We start from the raw sequence: 19,797 nt of genomic DNA, 5'->3' as shown, positions 1-19,797 counted from the left end.
CTCTCTCTCTCTCTCTCTCTCTCTCTCTCTCTCTCTCTCTCCCTCTCTCTCTCTCTCTCTTCCCCCTTTCACCCTTTCCCCTCCACAAACCCCTGAATAAATATTCAACCTCACTCTGCAAGTCATGTCTATCTATGTCTCTGTCTCCTGCCCACCTGCCATGTGTCTCCCTGCCTGGGACCAGCCACTACTTGAGGACCGGCAGCCATCTCTGGCTGCTCCCAGAGCCTGCTGCCTGCCACCACATGGCCCGCCACCACCGCTTGGGCCACCGCTCTGGGACTGGCAGCCGTCTCTGCCTGGGACTGGCTGCTCCCAGGGCTTGCTCTCTGCCGCCACATGGCCCACTACCACCATTTGGGACCTACAGCATTTCTGCTGCCAGGGATCTTGCAACATTTTAAAAATATATATATATAAATTGTAGTTTTAGTTAGGTAACAGTTGATTAAGTTTTTTTTTAAATCTATAAGTAAGATGAATCACTATTTTTCTTCATTTCATGTTTTCCTTTATGGCACACGTAGAGGTCCACGGACAACTTGTAAGAGTTGGTTCTCTTCTCCACCATGGGGGTTCCTGGAACGGAACTCAAGTTATCAGCGGTGGTGGCAAGCACCTGACTTGAAGAATTACCATTACCCACCCTGCTGCTGGACTGACTCCAGGTTGGGCCATCAATGGCTATGGTAAGGAAACACAGTAGTGGGCCAGGTAAGGCAGTTTCGTCAGGATTATTGACACATAATTCCTTTTGCTTTGTGTTTCCTGCACTGATAACCAATGACAGGCCAGCAGGGAAGGCTATCAAAAATGTGATTGGAGGACATGACGAGGGAGGGCTTACACCAAAGATGTGATTGGAGGACATGACGAGGGAGGGCTTATACCAAAGATGTGATTGGAGGCCATGACGAGGGCGGGCTTACGCCAAAAATATGATTGGAGGCCATGACTGAGGGCGGGCTTAAACCAAAGATGTGATTGGAGGCCATGACTGAGGGCGGGCTTACGCCAAAAATATGATTGGAGGCCATGACTGAGGGCGGGCTTAAACCAAGGATGTGATTGGAGGCCATGACTGAGGGCGGGCTTAAACAAAGATGTGATTGGAGGCCATGACGAGGGCGGGCTTACGCCAAAAATGTGATTGGAGGCCATGACGGTTTACACATTCAGGTCCACTCTAGTCCTCTTGGATCAATCTCTCTGAGTGTGGTGGCAAAGGGAGTGAGATCCGGTTAATTCCTTGGTTTCCTCTGAGAGGTACGTGAGGCTCCTTGTGTGCCTTAGCATCTGTGCTGCGCAGCTTCCACTAACTTCCCTGGACTAATAGTCCTTTGCACTCGAGAGGGTTAACAGGTTTGCCAATGCTACCCGGGGTCTCTGCGCTTGACGGCTGTACTTCTAATACCCATGCATGCACACCGCCTCCCTCACTGAGACAGGGTCTTGTGTAAACCTGGCTTGCCTTGAACTCGCTGTACAGTCGAGGATGATCTTAAAACTTGGAATCCTCCTGCCTTCATTTCCCAAGTGCTGGGAATACAGTCATCTGTTTCATCCCCTTGTAAATAAACTTTAAATTACCCTAATCTGAATGTGTGTGCACTTGAAAGTCGTTTACTCGTCTATGCCAAAAGAAACATTGTAGTCTGTTTCTCCCTAGCCTACTCCCTCTCCGTGGCAGAGGCAGGCAAGGCACTAAGCCGCTCGTAGATCGCAGACATCCCTCATCCCGGACAGCGTGCTGGTGTTACAGAAGGCTGCCTACTTCATTCTTCAGTCTGGCGTGAGCCAGTCCAGGCTCTTGGGTTGCGAGGCTATTTGGACGCTTGACTGAGGGGGGACACCTCACTTCCTTTCCTCACATGATCACGGACCAGAATCCAGTCCTATCGTCTGGAGCCCTGCACAATTGAGGTTACAGCTGAAACGGTAGGATGAGCTCAGTGCGATGGAGAAAGTGTCCTCCCGAGGAAGATCTGGTACCACAAAAGTCTGCAAAAGGCAACTCCAGCTCTGAGAAGGCAGCCTGTGGGGCGTCACCCTTAGGTGCTTAATCATTTTCTCCATACCCTAATATAAAACCCACATGGGGTCCAATGTGGTTTATGTACAATTATAATACTTAGGGAGTAACTGTGAGTGAAGACCTGACACCTATGAAAAGTCTCTTAGCCAAAGTATCTCCTAAGATTTTTAATCAAGTCATTTCAGAAAAAAAACCTATTATTTATAAACATGCACACATGATTTAGAAGTGTGTGTAAAACAAGAGAATATGGAAATAAGATAGATGGGAGGGTTGCTAGGAGACCACTGACACCAGAACTGCATCAGCATCAAGAGCACGTGTGTCTCACTGACTGACTCTAACAATAAATGCACTTGTTATTATTTTATAACCCTATATGTTATATCTTACACAAAAGTCCATCCAAACCAACGGTGTATGGGTAAACTCATCAGTAGGTTTTTTTTTTTCTATACCAATTCTCAGTTCTTGCTCCAGCAAACACTCTCCACTTCGCTGGGAGGTACTTGGTCCTCAGCTGTCTGTTGGTCACTAGCTATGGTGGGGGTGGGACAATGGCTCTGTGTTTAGATGCTTCTGAATGGATGGAAACTTTCTCCTCAGAAGCATTAAGATCAAACTAGACAAGGAAATCAGAGAACTCCAGCACCAGGCTTTTTAGGATTTGGGAAGAAGAAAATGAAGTCTCTCCCACCAACTATGACTCTCTGAGGTGATCATTGCAGAACAAGGGCACAGAGTCAGAAAAGGGCAGCGTGTGACTTCACTGAGCCTTGACATGGAACCTTTTTTTATTTTGTGATAAAAATGTTTCATATAAATTTCATCGTAAACTACTTTTAGAATGAAAAATCTTAAAAGTAAAAACTGTGCACTTTCCTTCCTATGTTCAGTCAGGAACATGCAGTCATTTTCTGGTTACTGAGTTTCTCATACAAACAGATATAATTTCACTTTTCAGGGAAATGTACAAAGGAGGTTGCCATAGTACCAAAACAGTTATGGGTGGGGGCCTCAGGACATAGACACGTGTCCTTCCCAGCAGTCCTCATACATTCAACATGCTGGTTAAAGTCTGGGTTCTGGAACCACATGCGAACAGACGTTATACCTTTGGTTCTTTTCTACGAAAGGCTTACAAGTGTCCACGATTAACCAAGTGATGTGACTGACTTGTGTTGAAGCCTTTCACTGAAATCTTTAACTCAGTCTCTTTCCTTCAATCCCCCCACCATCGCATAAGTCAGAAAACGATGCTTAAAACAAAAAAAGAACAAATTTAAAAAAATCCTCAAAGGCAGGTGGAAGTCAAAGAAAGGAAGAATTCATAGAAATAAAAATAAATCCAAAACAGGGATCTATGCATGGACTAAGGGTCGTGTCCCATATGAATTTAGCCTCTGATTCAGATCCTATGAGAAAGGGATTACCCATCCCTCTCCCTTCCTAGACATCACACAGGTCAAGAGTTCTAACATCCACAGCATGGACCGGATGCTTGACTGGCAGTGCTGTCCTCATCTCTGCGGCCTGGGGGTCTGTAATAGCAGCTTTCACATCCCTCCTCCTAAACCCAAAGGATCCACTCTGAGAGATCCTGGAAGGAGAGACAGCAAGTTTGTTCTCCATTGTGTCTGGGGAAGGAGCAGTGTATCACAGACCCAGTAGCTGGATTAGAGGTGTTCGCAGGCAGTGGCACTAGAGCTGGGGAGTGGGGAGTTCTCTTGGTCTGGAACTGACCGATGGTCCTTGGGGAGACAGTCACCACTTAGGGCAATAAAACAAAGTGGGCTGGGAGGATGATGCTACCACAGGACAACAGAACTGAATGACCAAACTTAATCTGCCACAGCCCAGGATGGAACAAATTGTTTTTGTTGATTGCATGAACCTGAATGGGAGTAAAAGTCCCCACCTGTTTATAGACTACCATGGTAACAGATACAGAGTTACAATAGGGGATTACAAACTGATGAATGAGTGTGTGTGTTGGGGGGGGAGACACTTATTTCAACTATAGCAGGAATAAAGACTATTATTAAAACAACAACAAAAACCCTAAAACAAACACTCCCCCCCCCCAGGTGATTCACCTACTAATACACAAAAATGCTCCCGCAGAACTCATTTCCTTGTGTCGTGGGCATCATGGCACCAGGGGAAGTAATGGTATGGCCACAGGGCCAACTAGGAACTGCCTAACGGGGAGGAGGAGAAAACTACCATCCCAGTTTTACATCTGACAAAAAACGCTTCTGCTCTTGAGAGTCCGGGAAGCCGCTGAGACCACAGCCCGGGAAGCAGGTTTGGATGAGGTACAGTCTTAACCTGAACACAAACTAGTCTCAGCCATTGTCAGCTGAAGGGGACTCCAGGGAAGGAAGGAAATGCAGCAAAGACGAGCAGAGGCTGCTTCATCATGTGTGCCCAGGAGGCTGACTGTCCGTTCTCCACTCCCGCAACATGAACACAGATCCCGTGTCTTTATTGAGAACCCACCGTGTGCACCGCTAACTCAGACCACACAGTGCGGTGTGAAAGAAAGAAAACTGTGTCAGAAGGAAGGTGACAGTCATTGGGTCCCCTGAGTCTCAGGCAAGTTCGGTCCTAAATTGCAAGGGCATCTATCAGGAGCAGTGCAGCATCCACGAGTACCTTCATCTGCTGGATCAATGCGTTCTAAGATTTGGGGATAAATGTGCTTCACAGTGGCAGTCGATGGAGGGCCTGGAGGTGGGCAATTGCTTCTTGAGCGAGTTAGCTTATCTCTTGGTCATTCCAACATTCTCCCACTTTTCCTAAGTTACAACAAAATGGGAATATCGTAGTACCCAGGTCTCCTAGAATGCACTTTTATACTGACTAGGCCAACAAACTGAAGAACAACTTATACCCTTTCCCCCTGGTGAGTGGATATGGGGCCCACACCCACACGCAGGGGAGAGAATTAAGGTGCAGGTTCTGAAGGGGGTGTCCTATCCCCCGGATATTTCACTTTCTCCTTCCTTTTGGAATGAAACATGAAGACTACAGCATGTGCATTTGCCATGGAAGCATACTTCACAGGCCAAGGCTAAGAGCCATACCCAGAGGAAACCCTGGGAGGCTCCACTGGGGCGCTGGGCATGTGGGAACAACAGGCTGTCGTTGTTTTCCAGGGCAGGAATGATTAAAAGCACAAAAGTCTTGCCTATTACATGCAGATGGGGAGCAACCGCGGACAGGTGCAGAGAGGGAAGCACCAAGAGAAGTCAAGGTCATTTCCAGGGTTGAGAAGGTAAGACAGGTTGACCTGGGCAGAACCCCAGGGACGAGTCCCAATCCAATTCTAGAGCAGAATCTTCTCCCGGATACAGATGCCCCAGGGCTTAAAATGATGTTCAAGCTGCAAGAGTGTCTGGGCTTTAAAAAAAAAAGGCATCCATGGCATTTTCCAGAAAGAAGAGTGGGCCTCGAGGTTTGTGTTCATCTTGCATCTCCACGAACTTGCCTGCTGGTCAAAGATCAATAGGAGGGAGTCTTCCACCTAAAACCACACAGAAATTCAGTGAAGATGAAAATAATGCTTCTCTCGCTTGTCGGGAAGTGGAGCGTCTTCTCTCCTGCCTCCAAAAGCTGTTACAGAGGTTTCTTCATTTCTCTTCGGATAACCTTCATTTGTTCCTCAGCAGCACATATGATAGGCACTTCTGTCTCCACGCCTGAGGCAGGCTCTTCACGCGTAAACCTGCATGTTGCTGTGCGGTGGCTCAGACCTGTGTGTTCCAGGTCCCCGCTGACCTCCTCCACCACTTCCGGGAGTAGGGCTGGTGGTCACATCTGACCAGTCAGAAGCAGAGTGGGGGGAAGAGCTTGACCACTGGTCGGGAGACTCTGGGGATGGTGTCAGGTAGGGATGCTCACCCTGGAGGTGACCTCCGTGACTGGGGGTTCGCTCAGCAGCATTTGAGGAGGCGTAGCTGTGCTGGGAAGGGGGTGTGGGGTACTTCCCCACGGAGGCCGGGAATGGATGATAGGTTGGGACAATGGTCTGAGCCACCTGTCCCTCCTGCTGGGGCATCATGGTAGGTGGGAAAGCGACATTGGGCAAACGGGCCATCTCTGGGATCTGGTACATAGGCGGCAAGGGGCCTGAGACAGCTGGAGGGCAGGCGGACTGCGTCTGGGGAGCTCCAGCTGCTTGGGCAATGCTGCCTTTTGGGATGAGCTGGAAAGTCACGATGGGGGGCAAGGGCTCCCGCTGGGTGGAGATGTGCTTCCCCTCTGGTGGTCTGCTCTGGGGAGCTATGCCAGGGTGGGCTCCCTCAGCAGGAGCCAGGACCATGCCAAACATTTCGTTGTACTGGGTCTCATTCATCTCCACACGGTTCATCCAGTCTGCTGGGACAGTAACTGGATGCAACCTGCCCAAGCTTCCTGCACTGCCACTGCCTGGGGGGACGATGTGGTGGTGGGACAACAGCTGGCTGACCGAGGGAAGCACGGTGCTGGCTCCGGAAGCCAGAGGCTGCATCTCATGAAGGTTAGAGAAAGACAGTGCATGTTGTGCATGCACTGGTGCAGCTGGAGCAGCGGCAGCCAGCAGAGGGGTGGGTGAGGCCTGCAAGATTCCAGGGGATGTGATCATGGGAGAGGATGTGGCGTCGGAAACATACGTGTGGGGAGACTCGAGAGAATCCACAGGGGATAAAGTCACCGAGCTCTCGGACAGCTGGACCTTCTCGCTCAGAGACTTCTTCCTCCTGTTCCCCTTGCCATCCTTGGCCTCCTTGGCGAGGTTAGGCAGGCTCGTGGGCATGGTACTTTTGGTGTTGGGCCGTCTGGCCTTCTTACCCATTGGGGTGTGCTTCAGACTGAGAAAAGATCTGTTGGGCCCACAAAGGACAGGCGACAGAGCAGATGTCAGCACAGTCCCTGGAGGGCTCGGAGTCACGTTATACTCGTCCAGGAGGCGAACAATATCATGGTGCATGCGATCCCGAGCCACATCCCGGGGAAGGCGGTCCATGTGGTCTGTGATGTCCCGATTGGCAAAATGGTCTAACAGGATCTTGGCTGCTTCATAACTTCCCTCCCGAGCAGCAAGGAACAAAGGTGTCTCCTCCTGAAGAAAGACCCAAGAATGCATTTTAATACCCAGAGAACATAAGAAGGTTTCTAACCTTTATTCTTTTATCTCTTTAGTATTTGTTTTCTAAGTGCTTCCCCTAGGAAATTTCACTGCTGTGACATCCAGACATCTTCCTATGTAAACGCGTATCTTTGATTTCCGCAGAGATCTCATTTCTCCCAAAGGACTCCCTGTACTCTCAGGGCACCATCTTCGCACAAAGGAATCAGTGAAATAGAGCAGGCTGCCGAGCCAGGGATTCCTTTGAGAGAGACCAGCTTATCAACGTGCTGAGAGGAAACTGGGTTACAGATAAGAGAGAGAGCAGGAGAAACCAAAGTATGCAAAGAATTCAGAACTCAGGAGAGAGAGGGGGTGGGGCAAGAAAGAACCAAAATAGAGGAAAAGAAGTAAATGAAAGAGGAATAAAGGAGGGAGCATGGCAGGCAGCTCAAACAAGGACAGAAAAACCTAGAACTGCACAGAGAGCAAGGAAAGGAAGTGAGAAGTGGCGGTGAGCACGAAGGAGAGCCCCAGAGCAGACAGACTTCTGAGGGAGAAGGCAGGAGGGTCATGCCAAGTGATTTTCAGGACAGCATGATGACTGAGCACACAACAGACAGAGGCTCCGCCCAATAAGCCCCCTCTTCTCCTTCAGGGTCTCTGGACCTGGCTATGCAAAACAGCCGCCACAAGTGGCCTCCAAGAGCGACACTGCTAAGAGCATCCTTGGGCTCTGCGCTCACCTTATTGTCCTGCATGTCTCGGTTGGCCCCGTTCTTCAACAGCAGAAGAGTGGCCTCCACGTTATTGACAGCAGCTGCCCAGTGGAGGGCGGATTTTCCTGTAGGAACAGCGTTTTATAAGCACACAGAAGAGGAGACTGGCATTAAGTACTCTGGGTTTGTTTTATTTGTTTGTTTTTTTTTTTTAAAGGAAAGTCTGAACTCCCTGGGGAGCAGCAGGAAGCCAGCGGTTGTATTTTCTTTCCTTGTGTTGTCAGAATATTCCAGAACAGGCTGGCAGCCCCTGGGTAAAGGATCCCTGGTGTGTAATACGCACGTCCTCCACAAGCACAGCCTTCAAGCACCAAAGACAGTAGACATATACTTAGGTCATCTCACAGCCCCCTAGTGAGCCCACTCCCATATTAGGAGTGCTTATGGCGAGGAACCCACAGGGGTAAACTTTTCATGAATACTCTTTGCAATCCCAAAACCCTCAAACAAAACAAAAAAAACCCAAACTTCTCATCTTAATCTAGGGACTCCTACAGTCTGGACTCCTTGAGTCTAAAATGCTGAAGGGAGATTGTATGGGTAGGAGAACAGAGTGGGGTGGGGGATGACTCTCCGATGGATTCAGACCTGAGGAAGTTCTCTCAGGGGCATGTAACAATTCTCTTGCTTAGAGATGTGCCTCGCAGACAAGAATCTGAACCCCAGTTCTTGCACCTACCATGATCATCCACTGCATTCACATCTGCTTGGCAATTGATCAGCTCGGCTACCATCCCTTCTACAGCCAGGCGGGCGGCCAGGATCAGGGGGGTAGTACCGTCGTTCATTCTGGCATCGAGGTCAGTCACTCGGTTGCGGATCAGAATCTGGGAGAGAAGCAGAAAGAGAGACCCTTAGATGAAGAAAACCATGAAAGAAAAGCATCCGAGAGGGGCTGTCCTGGGGTCCCTACAGGGCAGTGTATTATCTTCTTGCCCTAGCCACTACAATGGGTAATCATTACATATTTGCTGAATCAATGGGTGGCCCATTGATAGATGATCGGGACATACTGGCCCATTAGGATGCTGTTCTGGTCTCTAAGAAAAGGGAAATGTGTGTGTTGTGTGGGCAGGGGTGGGGCGAGTATCACAGCTTCAATCGTGTGTACAGCTTGAGTCGGTCATCCAGAACACTTCCAGTTCCCTCATCAGGATACAATCATATGTATCATGGAACACACTGTCAACTCATGCCGGTGATCAGCTGCAGGCCCACAGACAGGCAGAGCTATAGAGAGCTAACACTGGCCAAACGATGCGGACCACTTCCTGCTCCTGCTCCCATCTGACCTGTGTGAGGCATCTTCGTACATCCAAATACTGCTGAAAGAGATGCAGAACCCTGCTGCTGCCCGAATCACTCTCTGGCTACTTAAAGTAGGTCAGCTGGCTTTCCTCCCTTTTCTGTCAAGCATAACTAATTTCTCAAAGACTTCTGAAAGAATTTAGTGAGACAATAAGTGTTTTAGCAAAACTAAAACATAACAGCCCTATGAAAGTTATCTTAGTGTGTGTGCAGGCATGTCTGTGTATGCTACACACGTTGAGGTCAAAGGACAACCTGCAGGAATCAAATTAGATCTCTTATTTGACTCTGTGGTGGTGTGAACGAGATGTCCCCAGTCAGTCCCAGGGACATCTGATGGTTTGGACGCTGGTTAGTGGCTGCTTGGAAAGGAATAGGAGGTACAGTCTCACTGGAGGAAGTATGTAACAGGGCAGGCCTTGAAAAAGACTTGTGCCACTCAGAGCTGCTCTCTACCTCCTGCCTGCGGTTCAAGGTGTGAGCTTTCTGCTGCTCCTGCGACCATGCCTCCCCCCACCATCATGTTTCCCTCCAGACGCAGAGCCCCATTAAAGTCAATAGGAGTTGTGGTGCTCTATCGAAGTCATAGAAGGGAACCACGACAGGCCTGTCGCCTGAGCAACCTCATCCCTCACATTCAAACCAACTCTCGAGCTCTACCTGGAAGACACCTTGGGCATCTGCCGCAACCGCAGCGTGAAGGGGACAGCGGCCCATGTTGTCCTGGGCATTGGCATCTGCACCGGCATCCAGGAGGCGTTTGGCAGCATCAGCCCGAGAATAACGGGCTGCGAGGTGCAGGGCCATCTCACCGGTCCGGTCTGTCTGCGCCTGAAGGCTGGCACCCTGGTAGACCAGGTCTGTGATGATGTTGGCAGAAGAGTCCTCAGCATCTTCGTCTTCATCGCTCAGATCTGAGCTGCCTCCTCGGAGAGAAGCCAGCATCAGCGGGGTACATCCGTCTGCAGGAAGGAAAAGGGCCAAGCGTGTCCAAAGAGAAGGAAGTTAACCCATTACTGGAGCCATTCCGCTGAACACCATCATGTTATGGGAAGTGAGTCCCCTGTGCTTGTAGTAACTGTGACAGGTTGTACATGCCAATGCTGGTCATATGACGGGGATGAAAGCAGTCACCTTCGGATCTAGGGGAGCCTCCTTATGCTAAACAAGCTTTTCTGTTTGAGTTTAAGTGAGTTTAAACTAGACAACATCTTAAATAGACAATATAAATACAGCTCTATGCCTGAGACAGGAACTGCATTAGTTCTCCAAGCTCTACTGTGGGATACTGTGGTGACTGAGTTATCATAGCCCCCATAAGACTCCTATATTTGAATGCGTAGATACCAGGAGGTGGCACTATTTTAGAAGGACTAGGGGTGTGCTCTTGTTGAAGGAGGTCTGTCACTGAGGTTCCAAAGCCCACGCCAGGCCCTTTAGATCAGAACTTGTCCTCAGGCTGTGCAGCAAGAGATCTTATAGCTAAGTGTGTTCCAGCCCTGTGTTGGGTTTTCTCTCTGTCTCTGATCTGTGTCTATCTCTCTCTTCCTGCCTGCCTGTCAGGATGTGGCTCGTTACTCCTTTGCCTTTGTCAGTGTCTCATCACAGCAATGAACAGTGACTAAGACAGATACTATGTTTCTGTCCCTCTAAAAATCTAACTCATTTAATTAGCCTGCTTGCTCTCAGTATGTTGTATGTGAAACATGACAAATCCTTTCCTTTCTTTGAAATCCACATTTCTAATTTAAAAAATTAAGGATTTATTTATTTAATGTGGTCGAGTGTTTTGCCTACATGTATCTCTGCACCATGCATATGTATTGCCCATGCAGGCCAGAAAATGGTGTTGGATCCTCTGGTTGTGATCCACCATACAGGTTCTCTGTAAGAGCAACAAGTGCTCTTAACCACTGAGCCCAAAATTTAAAAATACTTATGTATTTATTTATCCAAAATTTAAACATACTTATGTATTTATTTATCTTGCTACATGTGCATGGTGTGTACATATGCACATGCACCACAGCACATAAATCACTGTATGAAAATGGTGTGTGTGTGTGCACGCATGCACGCAAACACATATGTCGTGACATGTTTGTGGAGGCCAGAGGACAATTCTGTCTGACTTTTCCATGGATTCCGAGGCTGACTCTCGGGTGGTCAGGCTGAGTCACTGAGCAATCATCGTGCCTGGGTTCACAATTCCCCCACAGGTGTGTTTCTCACACATACAGTTCCTCAAGCTCGGTTGGTGTCTGTGGAGTGGGCAGGGGCACCCGGGCAGAGGGAGAAAGGCTGAACAACCACGCAGAATTAAAGAGGTAAGGCCCAGTACTGACCTGGGCCTCGGACATTCACGTCCAACACTGCCACCTCCTGCTCTGCCTGTGGAGGAGTGAGCGCCAGTGACGGAGTCCGGCGGATGTCTGCAGCTTCAAGGTGTTGCTGAGTCCACGGGCGTCGATCGATGGGGTCATCTTCTGAGAGCAAAGCCTCGTCTTCAGCCTGGATAGGGAAAATAGTTCCCTCATCAGCCCGAGCCCTTCTGAGGCTGTGGATGGGGGCTGAGGAGCGGCAGTCTCCCACCATCTTTCAGCCTCCATTCCATGTTCCCTGTCCTCCCTCTCTAACTGTCCACATCACTACCACTGTGGCTTCCCACTGCTCTCCGCTATGGTTCCCAGTCACGCTGGTGCATCTCAGCAATTCCCCCAAACTCTAGGCTCTAGCCCTAATATGCTACTTTCAAATCCTTGAAGCATCATATTCTCTTTTCTGGGTCTCTGTCTACGACAGTCTCCTCCAACTTTCTGTTTGACTCTTACTTGCTCTTCAAATGGAATTAGACTTTAATTCTTGTTGACCTTAAAGAGCTGATCCTTTTACTCAGCTGACCATGTTACATGGCATTTAACACCAGCAAATAGAAGTTATCTTTCTTTAAAAAAAATGTAGTTTGCAAAGTATTGGGTTTTTACAACCGTAGCATTATACCTTGCTGATACTGTCACCCCACACCCCTTTCCTTGCCTCCTTCCAAACACCACCCTTGCATTTATTTTTCCTGCCTTATCTATCTCTGTATTAGTTAAATACAGATTGTTCATGTGAGAGAAAACATGCAATAGTTTGCTTTTCTTTCAACTAGAAGGTTCTTGAAGAGGGAGAATGAACCTTGTGCGAGGCTGCCAGCTGCACTAACAGAAGTACTCAATCAAGAGCAAGCATTGAGGGAGGACGAGGAGAAATGACCATGGGAGTGTAAAATCATCTGTGCTTTACTGAATTCTTTGTAATAGGAGATAGGCAAGGGGCATTCTAGAAACTGCTGTATTGATTCCTCACAACAATTCAGAAAGGAAAGAACTGATGTTATTATTATTATTGCTATTTTATAACAAGGACTATTAAGTACAAAGAGGTTTTAAGTAACCACCATAAAGTAGCAGGCTTCTGAATCTAAATTCAGTTCTGACTGACCAGAGAAATGTGTCTTTATTTGTTGTTACTTCTTCCATTTTTTTTTTTGAGATTATAATATAATTACACCATTTCTCCCTTCTCCTTCCTCCCTCAAACCCTCCCTAGATTCCTCCTTACTGTCTTTCAAATTCAGGCCTCCCTTTTTATTAACTGTTGCTGAATGCATATATATCCCTAAACACAACCTTCTCAGGCTGTAGACTGTCACTTGAACATGTTTTTAGTGTGACTAGAGCAATGTTTTCATTTGTTTGTTTTGTTTAGCTTTGGAGGTAGCTCAGGTTGGCCTCAAACTTGAGATTCCCCTGCCTCAGCCTCCGGAATGCTAGGACCACAAGACCTGCTTGTTCTCAGCAAGCACACTGAGCTACCTCCCCAGAAGTCAGTGGTCTTGGCTTTCTTCATTGTGTAATCCCTCTCTTCCTATAGAAGTGCTAGAGATGTCTCCGTAAAGAGAACGGTGAGCACTCACCCCCCAGTCCTGACTCAACAAACACACTGCCAGAGGCAGGCTAGCGTTACCGTTTTAAACAGTCTCCCTCAAGAATATATATGAGCAACCAGTGCTGTCAATCCTCCAAAGGCCCCTGCTGTTCATGCAGACCTAGGAGAGCCGCTGTCCAGGCAAGAGATACACTTGGAATGTGGTTACAGATGGCCAGCAACAGGGCTTGGCCTGGACAGCTTACCTTGGCTTTCTTTGGCTGGGGTCCTTCATCATCAACCCAGTGTTCACTTGTCCCAGAGTCAATCAGGTTAGCCTCTGACACTTGCACCGAGAGATTTCTGATGATTATTCCAGAGAAAAACAAGAGGAGTTATGGCTGAGCAAATGTGGTAGCTTTGAACGTTTTACCAGCATTCTCCCAGGCTTCCCTCTGACATGGCCTGACAGGACAGGATGAGCAGTACTTTTTAAAAGTTACATTACTCGTTCAAAAAATTATGTGTAGGTGTCTGTGTGTGCATCTGAGCATATGAGTTCAGGAGTTTGCAGAAGCCAAAGGGGTCAGCTCCCCTGGAGCTGGAGTCACAAGGGTTGTAAGTCTCCTAGCATGGGTGCTAGGAACCGAACCCAGGTCAGTTCATGCTCTTGACTCCTGAGGTAACTCTTCAGTCCCTACAATCATATTACACAGAGAACAACTGGAAGTCAATTCTGCTCTCGTACCGTGTGGGTACTAGGGACCAAACTCGCGTCAGCAGGCTTGATGGAGGGCACTTTCGCCTACTGAGCCGTATTACCAGCCATGATGAGCAATATTCCCTGTGACATTTCTGGCTCACCACCACCAACAGTGTCCTCTAGCTAAGACTCCAAGCACCATCGTAACGTGTGCACAGTAAAGTCGAGCTGTGCTCAGAGACTTGGACAAGCCATGAGGGGCTGTGGTCAGGGTGACTACAGGCAGAGAGCATAGAGTGTGAAATTATGACTCAGGAAACGATGCCTTTCTGCTCATCTGGGCTTATCCCTGTGAATGGTGGCGTACTGGCAAACCCTCTTACTTCAGCCCCACAGCATCCTGTCCCACGGGTTCGCGGCGCTTGTGATTGCTGGAGTCTCGGCGAAGGGTGAAGCCCTCAGGCAGCCAGAGGAAGCCGTGCTTGCGCTTCCGTTTTGCCATGATCACCCCCAGCAGGATGATGAACAGGATGACGACAACAGCGACCGCAAGCAGGTAGAGGAGCGAGGCGTTTCTGGGAGCATCGAATTCACCTGAAAGTTCAGAGACAGGTACAGCGCTGTAGAGACACAGACGTTTTACCAGCAAGGGTGAGCCCCAGTGAGGTCCTTTCCCAGTCTTTTCCCTTCGACAGCAATGCTACTCACTGATGACAGACACCAGAGGGTAGGACAAGGTCCCTTGGATGGCATGAGAGGCCAGGAGAGCAGCTGCTGCATCCGTGTTCTTGAAGCACTGGTCTGAATCTTGGACACACTGGCGGTTGTCAATTTCCAGAAACACCTTGGAGCTTTGGGATGACAGAGAGGAGAGGAAAAGGGGGGATGACGGGAAGAGATGAAGGGTCAGGTCTGGCGGCTCAGTGAACAAGGCTCATGTGATCTCCCCTTTCCCTCCTCCTGCATCAAGCTTTCCAATCCTGGGCAAGGACTCAGAAACTAGGATTCTTTAGGTGCTGAACATGGATTCCTACCCGGTAGGCTCACATCCTGTAATCTGGCTGATGGGGAATAGCTGGTCTGCAGAGGTCCCCTCTTCTGATGGGGAATAGCTGGTCTGCACAGCTCCCCTCTTCTGGGTTCTAGATCACATCGCCCCCCACCTCGGCCCACCTGCACAGTGGTACTTAGCGCTTAACTAAAAATATGCCTCTATAGATACAGTCTGAGCCCACTTTCTCTAAGTGCCTGTACCCAGAGCAAGCAGAAGGGATAAAAATTATAGGATGTCAGCAAACAGTGGGATACGAATGTCAGGACAGCTGCGGAGAACCGCGCTCACTCATTGAGCACATTAATGAAGGGTCTTGAAGGTGAGGCAATAATGAATTGAAATGATGCATCATGAGCGAAGGTTCTGAGGCAACTCTGGGAAAAGACTACAAATCCCAGCATTTAAAAAGTCCAACACCTGCCTCCTACTTGCTCTAGCTTATCCCCTAGGATCCTTCAATCAAGGCAGATGTTTGTCCTTACAGCTAAGTGGCAGGGATGTTTGTCTTAATGGAGGCGGAGTCCGTGTAAACTTTTTGTTTCGATGGGCTAGCTATCTGCGCTATCAAAGTGCTCAGCATTGTGAATCTCTTGGAAGCAGCGTTCCTTTTGGTATTTCTAAGTTCAAAAACTCACACCTACCCTATCATCTCCTGCTCCTGCTCCTCCGGAAGGGATCTGCGTGACATCCTCTGCTTCTTCAAGGCAGCTGGCTTGTCCCCATAGTAGGGGTACACCATGAGTGCACCCTGAGAGTCTCGTTTAATGCGTAAGTTGGTGTGGAGCAGGGTGCCCAGTGCCCTCAAGAAGCTGCGAGAATCCTGCAGCAGCTGTTCAGGGGGCAGGAGCACCACGATGACCAGGGTGCCCTCTGCCAGGTTCTCGGGCTGGTCCGCAGCGCAGTCCAGCCCATCCCAGCCACATTCTTCATTGTTGCAGCCTTGGTCACAGCGGTTGTCTTTGAAGTGGTCAGCACAGTACTTGTCATACCTGGTCAGGGGAGAGAAGGACAGGGGAGGGCACTCAGAACACACTGGGGCTCCACTTAGCTTTCCATTTGGGACAACTGTAAGCTTTCCTGTCCCTCTTTTCTGGCTCATTTTCAAGACCCCAATATCCAGAGAAACGTTCCATGAATCATGTATGCCAACACCACGGTTCCTCCTAAATGAGGAGTGATATTGTTCTCATCATCCTGCATGTGTTTAGTGGGTCCCACTCAGCCAACACTATGAGCAGAATTCTCGCTAAGAATGCATATCTGAGGCTAAACTCAGCCTGGCTCAGATGTCCCTCTACTTCATGAGCTCAGTAAGGCAGCAAAGGGTTCTAGAAACAGAAGATGTTTCAGCTTGTTCCAGACCCTAGATTATCTCAGTGCTCGAGAGAGGAGTGTGCCAATGTGGTCCATTCTTCCTCATTCAGGAGTGAGGCAGTTACAGAGAGTAGGGGGCAGGGAGATGTGCACACAGGATAAGAGCTCTAACTCATCTACCCTCCTTCTAATGCCAAGGAAATCTGGGTGTGGGGGCTGGTGGTGCACGCCTGTAATCCCAGCACTTGGGAAGGTACAAATAAATAGGAGAATCAGGAGTTCAAGATTCGGAAATTTAAAGCCAGCCTATACTACATGGGACCCTGCTCAAAAAACACACACATGTATGCACGCATACACATAACTGCCACCAAAATGTCAGGCCAAGGGATCAAAACTCCAAAGGTAAAAGAAGTGTAACTGGTCCCCTACACTCCCGAGTGCTGGGATTAAAGGCGTGCGCCACCATCGCTCGGCCCCTACACTCCTTTCTTCACCCACCCTAACCCCTTGTTATTTGTACCACTTGGTAGAACTTGCCATCTGCTCAACAGAATAGGCGTCTCAAACAGCTACGTATGTTCTGGCAAGATCTTTAACCTTCCAGAAAGATCACTAACAAAAACTATGCCTCACAAAGCTGTCGCGAATCGCTGGTTGTTAAGAGCAATGACTAATAGAAAAGTTACCATATAGACCATGCCTGCACCACTGATGACCAGGAGCCCTAAGAGGTCATGCTCCCTAATCAGATGGAAAGCCTAGTCTTACAGAAAGGAATGGGCAAAGGGCGAGAGGTACAGACCTGTCCGTTCATCCTGCGGCAGGCTAGGCTGGAGGCTGCCTGAGAGGGGCAGTGCCATTGCCAAGGTTATTTCCCCCAGGAGGTCGCAAGGGCAGCATGTGAGAGGGCAGAGAGAGGCAGAGAGAGGGGGTGGTTATGCAGTGAGCAGTCCCGGCCCTCTGTCAGCAAGGAAGCACAGGGCAGCGTGTGATGGGACAGGGTTGGCACCATCTGAAAAGCAGGGGCGGCTGGAGCCGCGGCACTAGAGGGGTTAGGAGCAAGGACAGGAGGCTGAGTGTATTAGTGATAGCTCCCCTCAGCTGCCGAAGGTCCGCAGCTCTTACTTGCAGGTCTTGCTGTTCCTCTGGCACTCAAAGTTGTCAAACAGGCACTCTGCGGTGTTGCACAGTTCATCACACTGGTTGTTGATGTATTCCCAGCAGCGGAGGGAGGAGGTGCAGTTGGCCCAGGGGTCCTCCATCGTGAGGGAACAGTCACCTCCATCCCACTGGCAGGCGTGGCTGTTGCAGGGCTCATCGCAGATGCCATCCCTGGCCTTGTCGGCGCAGTACTGGCTCAGGCAGGTTGCGGGCGGGGTGCTGGTGGGGACCGTGTAGAGCTCGCAGTGGCTGCCCCGGAATGGTGGCGGACAGCGGCAGGAATAATAAGGAGGCTGACGCTGAGGATGGCAGGTGCCTCCGTGCTGACAGGGGCTACTGGCACAACCTGAGTCACAGTCCTTGGGGTTAGGGCAGAAGCAGCGGGGCCCGGAGGCAGTGTGCACACACTGCTCCCCTCTCCGACACTTCACTTGTCCACAGCTGCTCTGGCATCTTGCCCCGGAGAACCCCTGTAAGAGTGGTAAATGAAGGTGGCAGATAAGATTGAAGAGCTGGCCCCACTCTCCCCTCTACTCGTAGGGAGATAAAGACTGGACACGTGGTTAAGATGGTCTAGGAATGACCTCGTCAAATCAGTCAACAGGAGAGGACGAACGTGCACGCTCTCACTTTAAGGTCATTATTGGACAGGTGTCCCCTCACACAGCACTCTCTGCGTAGGGGACTACCAGCCTTTGGCAATGACAAAGGTGTCCGCACAGCGGAAGGTTAAAATTAAGCTTTCTTCTAGTTTGAGAAGTTGTTCACTCTCTAATAGTCGCTGCTAAAGAATAGGAGCGAAGAGAGCTTCTCCCAGCATGTGCAGGGAGGTTGCATCACAGCAAGACTGGGAACCAGGGGCACGGGCCCCATTTCATGGGGACATCACACAACTTGTGGCTTTCCCTTAGTGCTCTAAAGGCTAAAAGACAAGACTGGGAAGCTTCGTATCTGAACAACTGAACCCGGGGAGACCCAGACTATCTTCATGGTACTAACCCCTAACACCCTTCTAGGGGGCTCAGAAATGCGGGCTCAGTCTCAGCTGCACAGAGCATATGGAAGAGGGTGCATCCCTTACATTAGCAGCAAGCCACTTACTGGGGGACACCGACAGATGAAGCCATCAGGCATGTTGCTAGCCACCGCACAAGTCCCTCCGTTCAGGCAAGGCTTCTGGGGACACACATCCAGGAAGGTTTCACAGTGACGGCCTTAGGATGGAAAATAAGCAGAAGTTTTAAGCGACAGTAATAATATTAACTCAGAGACACTAACCACCACACTCCTGGGATGAGAACCAGCCTCACACGCAGCAAGAGGAGTGACAGGCCAGTTCTAAGCCGACGAATAGCAAGAGAACATTCAGTGGACCTCAGCACAGCACAAAGGGCCCATCACTGCTGGTCAGGTACCGCAGTGTGAGTGTGCTTAGTGTTACCGCAGTCACTGCAGTGTGAGTGTGCACAATGTTAACACAGTTACCGCAGTGTAAGTGTGCACAGTGTTACCACAGTCACTGCAGTGTGTGCAGTGTTACCACAGTCACTACAGTGTGAGTGTGCTCAGTGTCACCACAGTCACTGCAGTGTGAGTGTGCTCAGTGTCACTAGTCACTGCAGTATGAGTATGCTCAATGCTACCGTAGTCACTGTAGTGTGAGTTTGCTCAATGCTACTGTAGTCACTGCAGTGTGAGTGTGCTCAGTGTCACCAGTCACTGCAGTGTGAGTGTGCTCAGTGTTACCACAATCACCACAGTGTGAGTGTGCTCAGTGTTACCACAATCACCACAGTGAGTGTGCTCAGTGTCACCAGTCACTGCAGTGTGAGTGTGCTCAGCGTTACCATAGTCATTGCAGTGTGAATGTGCTCAATGCTACCAGTTACTGCAGTGTGAGTGTGCAATGTCACCACAGTCACTGCAGTGTGAGTGTGCAGTGTTACCACAGTCACTGCAGTGTGAGTGTGCTCAGTGTTACCACAGTCACTGCAGTGTGAGTGTGCTCAGTGTTACCACAGTTACCACAATGTGAATGTACAGTGTTACCACAGTCACTACAGTGTGAGTGTACAGTGTTACCACAGTCACCGCAGTGTGAGTGTGCAGTGTTACCACAGTCACCGCAGTGTGAGTTTGCAATGTTACCACAGTCACTGCAGTGTGAGTGTGCTCAGTGTCACCAGTCACTGCAGTGTGAGTGTGCTCAGTGTCACCACAGTCACTGCAGTGTGAATGTGCTCAATGCTACCAGTTACTGCAGTGTGAGTTTGCAATGTCACCAGTCACTGCAGTGAGTGTGCAGTGTTACCAGTCACTGCAGTGTGAGTGTGCAGTGTTACCACAGTCACTGCAGTGTGAGTGTGCAGTGTTACCAGTTACCACAGTGTGAGTGTGCAGTGTTACCACAGTCAC

The 19,797-nt window shown here is 49.4% G+C and overlaps 1 protein-coding gene across 1 annotated transcript in view; it reads right to left on the bottom strand.

Moving 5' to 3' along the window:
- Positions 1-2,811: 2,811 nt before the first annotated feature.
- Positions 2,812-19,797, bottom strand: part of Notch2 (notch 2) — a 140,441-nt gene continuing 123,455 nt past the window's right edge. Inside the window, exons 24-34 of the mRNA XM_013349913.2 lie at positions 18,484-18,596; positions 17,347-17,852; positions 15,546-15,893; positions 14,559-14,701; positions 14,234-14,444; positions 13,414-13,510; positions 11,581-11,746; positions 9,896-10,197; positions 8,607-8,754; positions 7,895-7,992; positions 2,812-7,142 (exon numbers count right to left, since the gene is read on the bottom strand). Of these exons, the coding sequence (XP_013205367.1) occupies positions 5,754-7,142; positions 7,895-7,992; positions 8,607-8,754; positions 9,896-10,197; positions 11,581-11,746; positions 13,414-13,510; positions 14,234-14,444; positions 14,559-14,701; positions 15,546-15,893; positions 17,347-17,852; positions 18,484-18,596 (3,521 nt within the window). The 3' untranslated portion in view covers positions 2,812-5,753. The remainder of the gene's footprint in view (positions 7,143-7,894; positions 7,993-8,606; positions 8,755-9,895; positions 10,198-11,580; positions 11,747-13,413; positions 13,511-14,233; positions 14,445-14,558; positions 14,702-15,545; positions 15,894-17,346; positions 17,853-18,483; positions 18,597-19,797) is intronic.

This window comes from Microtus ochrogaster, chromosome 21 (genome assembly GCF_000317375.1).
Source record: "Microtus ochrogaster isolate Prairie Vole_2 chromosome 21, MicOch1.0, whole genome shotgun sequence".
Taxonomy (NCBI): Eukaryota; Metazoa; Chordata; class Mammalia; order Rodentia; family Cricetidae; genus Microtus; species Microtus ochrogaster.
Note: the sequence above shows the minus strand (reverse complement) of the source record. Positions and strands in the feature narration are given on the sequence as shown.